The sequence below is a fragment of the Galeopterus variegatus genome, unplaced genomic scaffold (genome assembly GCF_000696425.1).
Source record: "Galeopterus variegatus unplaced genomic scaffold, G_variegatus-3.0.2 Scaffold7611, whole genome shotgun sequence".
NCBI lineage: Eukaryota > Metazoa > Chordata > Mammalia > Dermoptera > Cynocephalidae > Galeopterus > Galeopterus variegatus.
The window spans coordinates 98643-105456 of NW_007733722.1; the positions used below are offsets into that span (position 1 = coordinate 98643).

Sequence of the window (6814 nt, forward strand, 5' to 3'; positions counted from 1 at the left end):
CTGACAACACCAAGTCAAGGGTTAAGATCCCCTCACTGGTCATCTTTAAAAAAAAAAAAAGGAAGTTAGTTACATGTATTTTTCTGTAGACTCTCTGCTCGCATCATCTGCCAGTTTTTCTGGTGGGTGTTAATCTTTTACTTATTTACATATTCATTAATTTACTCATTTATTTATTTTTGGTGTCCTTAATTATTACATTTAACAAGACAAAACTGTTAGCAAAGTGAGTGCTATCATTGTAACACATGTTGGTGTTTTTCTCTATTAAGAATATTAGTCCTCCATCGTATCTATTACCTATGTTTTTCCCTCTTTCTTGGTTTTTTGTTTGTTTTGTATATGGTACTTTTTTTCAGGCATAAATTTTTAATTTTTTTGTTAAGTCAAATGTATTGGTCTTTTGAGCATCTGGATTTTCTTTCTTGTGTAGGAGAATCACCCTGTGGAAGAAGCCTTTCTAAGATTATCAGAATCGTCCAGCATTTTCTTCTAGTGGTTTTATGGTTTTGTGTGTCACAGTTGAGTCTTTGACTGTCCTGGAGTTTAAGTCGGTGTTTATCCAGATGTCCCGGCGTCGTTTACTGAATCAGCAGGTGTTTGTAAGACTGAGGCAGACACTGGAGAGCCTGGCTGGAGGAGGGGCCTGAGCTGGGCTTGGAGAGAGAGAGACCAGTGGTAGAGGCACAGGGCGGGGGGAGCTGGGCTGGCCAGGGATCCCCGCGAACGCTCATTCGCACACGTCCACGGAGGGACCGCTGTGTCCTCTGCACTGTCCTGGGCACTGGGAGACAGCTGCAAACCCAGTGGCCAGAACTTCTGCCACCAGGCAGTGAGCACAACAGACAACAGACTAAGAATGCATCACACACAGCACGAAGCGGATCATGAAAGATGAAAACAGGGCGAGTCAGGGATGTGGGGGCCAGGCAGCCAGGGATGGCGGTGTCTCAGAAGGAAGAGAGAGCTGGGGAAGACCAGGGACAGTGAGCACAAAGGCCAGTGGTGGCCAGGAGATGGGGTGCAGTGGGGATAGGGGTGTAGGCTGCAAAGCAGTTGTAATTTTTTTTGAGGGTTTTATCAAGGCTTGGCCATGGTCCCCCATAGACCTCCACCAAGGCTGAATGGAGACTCCCCCACCTGAGATGGGACAGTGGCCCCCTCAGGACCCAGGCTGTGGCCTGGGCCCCTGACACGAGAAGGCTCTGCCCAGCAGTGACCACCTGCTCCCCCAGCACTTGGCCACATTCATCATGGACAAGAGCGAAGCCATTGGGTCTGTGGGTGATGCCATCCGGAAGCTGGTGCAGCTGAGCTCCAAGGAGAAGATCTGGACCCAGGAGATGTTGCTGCAGGTGAATGACCAGTCCGTGCGGCTGCTGGATATCGAGTCTCAGGTATGGCCTGGAGCGGGAGTGGGCTGGGGAGGCAGCGTCTGCCCTCTGCTTTGGCGCAGGTGTGCGACCAGGCCTCTCTGTAGGGGTGGGCATTTTCCATCTGAGGACAGGAAAAGGGTGGTCAGGGAGGGCCAGACGGAGCCAAGACTCCAGGGGAGCTGTGGGCTGCCTAGGCCAGCTTTGCTCCACACTGCTGGGGCTGCTGGCTGCTGCCCAGGGTGTGTCCAGGGCTATGTCCTGGTCAGGAGCACTTGTCCACCAGCTGTACTGGAGCCATGGCCCAGCTGTGTCCAAGGGGTCTGTGCTCCAGGCATGTCCACAGCTGTGGCCATTCCCTGTTGGTGTCTGTCTGTGTCTTTGGGCCATGTCCGGGCCAGGTCCCTTTTCCATGTCTGTGAGTTACGTATCATCTGTGTCCGTGGTACAAACCCCACATGCTGGGCCCACAAGCCACGCCCGTGGCCACGGCTTTGTGTCTCATTTTTGGAGCCACATCTGTGGTGCGTTCCATGCTGTGGCTGTAGCCGGCGTCCGTGTCTGAGCCCGACCGCCCTGTGTGCAGGAGGAGCTGGAGAACTTCCCCCTGCCGACGGTGCAGCACAGCCAGACAGTGCTCGACCAGCTGCGCTACCCATCGGTGCTGCTGCTCGTGTGCCAGGACGCAGAGCAGAGCAGGCCGGACATCCACTTCTTCCACTGCGACGAGGTGGAGGTGAGCGGGGCACCGGGGTGGGCCTGGCACGAGCCACGCGATGTCATCCAGGGCGCAGTTGTCCTCTGGCCTGACGCCCTGTCCCCCCAGGCAGAGCTGGTGCACGAAGACATCGAGAGCGCGCTGGCCGACTGCCGGCTGGGCAAGAAGATGCGGCCGCAGACCCTGAAGTACGGTGCGGGGGGTCGGGGGAGTAACGTCCCAGGGCAGGATGGGGGGCCGCAGGCTGGGCGGAGAGGGGTCAGCCCCGCAGCAGGGCCACAGCCGGGCTGAGCAGAGCCGTCCTCACCCCCCAGGGGGCACCAGGAGAAGATCCGGCAGCGGCTGTCGATCCTGCCCCCTCCCCAGGGCCCAGCCCCCATCCCCTTCCAGAGCCAGGGTGAGGACTCCCCTCAGGCCAGGAATCGCGTGGGCCCGCCACTCGGAGAGCCAGGTAGGCCGAAGGGCCGGGCGGGGACTCCGCGCGACGCCCGTGGGGTGGCCTTGGTCCGCAGCTGCTCTGCCCCTCAGGCTACCGCCGTCGGGAGTCACAGGACGAGGAGCCGCGGGCCGTGCTGGCTCAGAAGATAGAGAAGGAGACGGTGGGTACCCGGCGTGGCGGGCAGCCCCTCCCCTGGGTGCGGGGCTGTCCCTGCAGCAGGTGGAGTGTCTGAGGCTCCCCCCTGCCCCTGTGACCCTAGCAAATTCTCAACTGCGCCCTGGACGACATTGAGTGGTTCGTGGCCAGGCTACAGAAGGCGGCCGAGGCCTTCAAGCAGCTGAACCAGCGGAAGAAGGGCAAGAAGAAGGGGAAGAAGGGGCCGGCAGGTGCGGCAGGGCGGGCGGGCGGGTGCCCCTGAGCTGGGGGAAGGTCGGGTAGGTGGCGGCTGGCGTGGGACAGACAGCAGGACCCACTGGGCTGCCCCGTCCCTCCCCCAGAGGGAGTGCTCACGCTGCGGGCGCGGCCCCCGTCGGAGAGCGAGTTCGTTGACTGCTTCCAGAAAACCAAGCTGGCCATCAACCTGCTGGTGCGTCCGCCTGTGCTGCGGCGAGGGCGGTGGGTGCGGGGCGCCCCTGCCGTCCGCCTGCCGTCTGCTCACTCTCCCCACAGGCGAAGCTGCAGAAGCACATCCAGAATCCCAGCGCGGCTGAGCTCCTGCACTTCCTCTTTGGGCCGCTGGACCTGGTGCCTGGGTTGGGCGGGGGCTGCAGGGTCCGCGGGTGGGAAGCAGTGCATATCTTGGGCAGCCTGCCCCATGCTGGGCGTCCACCCACCCAGGGCACCAGAGTCCCAAGGGCCAGTGGCCCAGCTGAAGGTGGCTGGGCAGTGGGCTGGGGTCTGGTGGTGGGGCCCCCTCTGAACCCCACTGTGCCCCAGATCATCAACACCTGCGGTGGCCCAAACATCGCGCGCTCCGTCTCCAGCCCCCTGCTCTCCTGTGATGCTGTGAGCTTCCTGCGTGGCCACCTGGTCCCCAAGGAGATGTCACTGTGGGAGTTGCTGGGGGAGACCTGGACACGGCCCCGGTAGGGCAGGGCAGGGAGGAGCAGAGTGACGTGGGGTACAGGGCGTGGACCAGGATGGGGGTCCTGGGTGGGCAGTTCTGGCGAGCGGGCGCACAGCTGATCCACAGGTGTTCCCCCACCCAGCTCTGAGTGGCCACGGGAGCCACAGGTACCCTTCTACGTGCCCAAGTTCCACAGCGGCTGGGAGCCACCCCTGGACGTGCTGCAGGAGGCTCCCTGGGAGGTGGAGGGGCTGGCATCCTCCCCCAGTGACCAGGTCAGAGCACCAGCAGTCCTGGCTCCCACCCCAGCCTGGCCATCCACCCGTCCACCCCGCTGGCTCTCCAGCCCACCTCTGCCCACCACCCTTGCTGCCCCTGCAGCCACGGCTCAGGCTGCCCCCAACCCCTGCCAGCTGAGGCAGCCCCACGGCCCCTGTCCTGTGCTCCCTCGTCCTGGGACCCAACCTGTCCCCACCCTTTTGCCCAGCCCCTGCCCCAAACCCACTTTCCCCACAGCCGACTCCAGTGGGCCGACCAACTGTTCGGCACTCCCCAAAGCACAGCCTCACTTCTGAGCCCACAGCCCCGGGGGACGCTGGAGCACCTGTCAGCTCCCCACATGCTCACAGGTGAGCCCCTCGACGTGACAATGCGACACCCACCTTCAAAGCACAGATGCTCCAGTGCAGGCATGCTGCCACCAGGTGGTGACCAGAAAGGCTTTGTGCAAGTGGTTCAAAATACCACTTTCCAAATTAGAGGCAGAATTTCATTTTACATTTATATTAGTATATGATGGAAGGAAAAATTTCAAAAGTCACACAGAAACTCACCACCTTAATGCATCAGCTTTTTCCAGGCCTCCACGTTTACGTTTTAGAATGAAGGTTAGACACTTATCAAACCACCCAGCGTAAACGGTTTCGTCAAACGCCACCACCTGTTGGGGCTGTTGGGACTGACTTAGGCCAGCCTCTGACAGAGCCGCAGAGGGGTCTGGGCAGTGCAGCCTCCCCGCCCTGCCCCCTACGCCGTTTCCACAGTGGACAGGGCACAAGCGCAGGGGACTAGGGGGTCCCCATCCTCCCTTGCCTCTCTTCCTTCCTTCCGTTCTCACTCCTGGCCCAGGATCTTCCTGGGGAGTTCATTGCGCTGCTAGACACCAGCATTTGGTGTTGGGAGGGGAGGCGCTGGATGTCCATATTTTAGATACACACTGGCGCCCACAATCCCCGCCTGAGACAACTATTAAGACACTTTCGCACCCTCAGACTTCCAGTCCCTGGCCTGCACCCCGGCCCAGTCCTGACAGCCCCCAGCCCAGGCTCCAGGAGCCGCCTCAGGCCCCTGCCCCCTCATCTCCCCAGTGCTCCTGGACAGAGAGTAGCCCTAAGATCAGGGCCAGATTGAGCAGGAGAGATGTTCCAGCCTGGGTGGCAGCCACAGGCCTGCTGCTTGCTGAAGCCAGGACCTCCCAACCAGAGCTGGCCCCCATGTCCCTGCGGGGTGTGGGCCCAGCCCCACAGAGAGGAGCTTGTGGGCAGTCCCCCACTGTACATGCATGAGCTGCTTCAGTACCCAGAGAGTCTGTGGCTCTGGAAAAATCCCAGCCATCCTTGGTCAGCTAGGGGAAGCCGTGACCCTGTCCAGGCACATACCTGGCTCCAGTTCACCTGGGGAGCTGGGCTGGTGACCCCTGAGGTGGCCTGGGCTGGGGCCAGCCTTGTGGTGCCAAAGGCCCCACGCCCCGCCCGCCTCCCACCCGCCCCACCTCCGCACGGGGCCCCAACGCTCTGGGGCTGCCACAGTTCCCATTCCTGGCTGATGAGCCACAGCCTCTCCGCTGCGACCTCGAAAGCAGAACGGACGCAACCGTGAACCTGGAAAGCTGCTGCCCCGCAGTCCCTGCCCAGCCCAAGAGGAGACCCCAGCCTGCCCTGAGCTTCAGCACCTCCTGTTCCACGCAGGGGCTACCAGCCAACGCCAGCCATGGCCAAGTATGTCAAGATTCTCTACGACTTCACAGCCCGCAATGCCAACGAGCTGTCAGTGCTCAAGGATGAGGTCCTAGAAGTGAGTGGGGGGCCGGGGAGAAGGCTGCCGAGGGGAGGGGAGTAGGGGAAGGGCCTCAAAGGAGGGGCAGCCCATGGAAGGTCGCGGCAGTGGGCTGGAGGCCCAGCTGTGTGACCCCAGAACATTGCTGGGCTGGCTGGCCCCTTTCCCCAGGGTCCTTACCCCTGGGCTCTGATCTGGATCCATAGGCTGGGCCTCCCCAACCCCCAGCACAGCCTGGCTGAGGGGCCTCCCTGTCTTGGGGATCCTCAAGGGGATGCAGGGACCCCTCTGACGACTGGGCCCAGGCTGGGGGGTGGGCAGTCTCTGTGCCAAGTGGGGGACCCTCCAGTGGAACCTGGCAGGGGCTTGTCACTCGCACCCACCTCAGGAGCCCCCACACACCGGTTGTCTCTGTGCCAAGCCTGAATCCAGGCCACCACCTGGGGGACAGAAAGTGGAGCAGGTCGGGGGTGGCAGGAGGGTAGTCTACATCTACAATCAGGTTAAGAGGCTCCAGGACCCCGCTAAGGCCGTGCAGGGGCAGGCTTAGGATGGAAGGGTGGGGCCGGGCGCCAGGAGGACTGAGGGTGGGCTGGGCTCCAGGGAAACCAAGCGCTCTCCGGGCTGTCTGTAGAGGGGGTTCGCCTGGTGCCAGTCGCTGGAGGGTGGGTGGTCGTGGCGGTGGCGGCCTGACGGCGCCCCCGGCAGGTGCTGGAGGACGGCCGGCAGTGGTGGAAACTGCGAAACCGCAGCGGCCAGGCCGGCTACGTGCCCTGCAACATCCTGGACGAGGCTGGGCCCGAGGACGCCGGCGCGCCCCNGACACGAAAAAAGACAAAAAAAAAAAAATTCAATTGTTGATTCACTACTAAAATAATAGAGTCTCAGAGTTTCAGTCTGCAATTCTTTTATTTAATGATATTGCATACAATTTTCTACATTAAAAAGTTAGTTATAGGGCCGGCCCGTGGCTCACTGGGGAGAGCGTGGTGCTGACAACACCAAGTCAAGGGTTAAGATCCTCTCACTGGTCATCTTTAAAAAAAAAAAAAAGGAAGTTAGTTACATGTATTTTTCTGTAGACTCTCTGCTCGCATCATTCGCCAGTTTTTCTGGTGGGTGTTAATCTTTTACTTATTTACATATTCATTAATTTACTCATT

General features: G+C 60.4%; 1 protein-coding gene across 1 annotated transcript in view; it reads left to right on the plus strand.

The window, feature by feature from the left end:
* EPS8L2 (EPS8-like 2) overlaps positions 1 to 6464 on the plus strand; it is a gene marked incomplete at its 3' end in the record, with an annotated part of 18119 nt that extends 11655 nt beyond the window's left edge. Inside the window, 13 exon segments of the mRNA XM_008592132.1 lie at positions 1236 to 1397; positions 1960 to 2109; positions 2200 to 2279; positions 2406 to 2542; positions 2620 to 2690; positions 2790 to 2916; positions 3028 to 3116; positions 3200 to 3274; positions 3467 to 3615; positions 3739 to 3871; positions 4113 to 4225; positions 5564 to 5669; positions 6360 to 6464. Of these exon segments, the coding sequence (XP_008590354.1) occupies positions 1236 to 1397; positions 1960 to 2109; positions 2200 to 2279; positions 2406 to 2542; positions 2620 to 2690; positions 2790 to 2916; positions 3028 to 3116; positions 3200 to 3274; positions 3467 to 3615; positions 3739 to 3871; positions 4113 to 4225; positions 5564 to 5669; positions 6360 to 6464 (1497 nt within the window).
* Between the last annotated feature and the right edge of the window lie 350 nt (positions 6465 to 6814).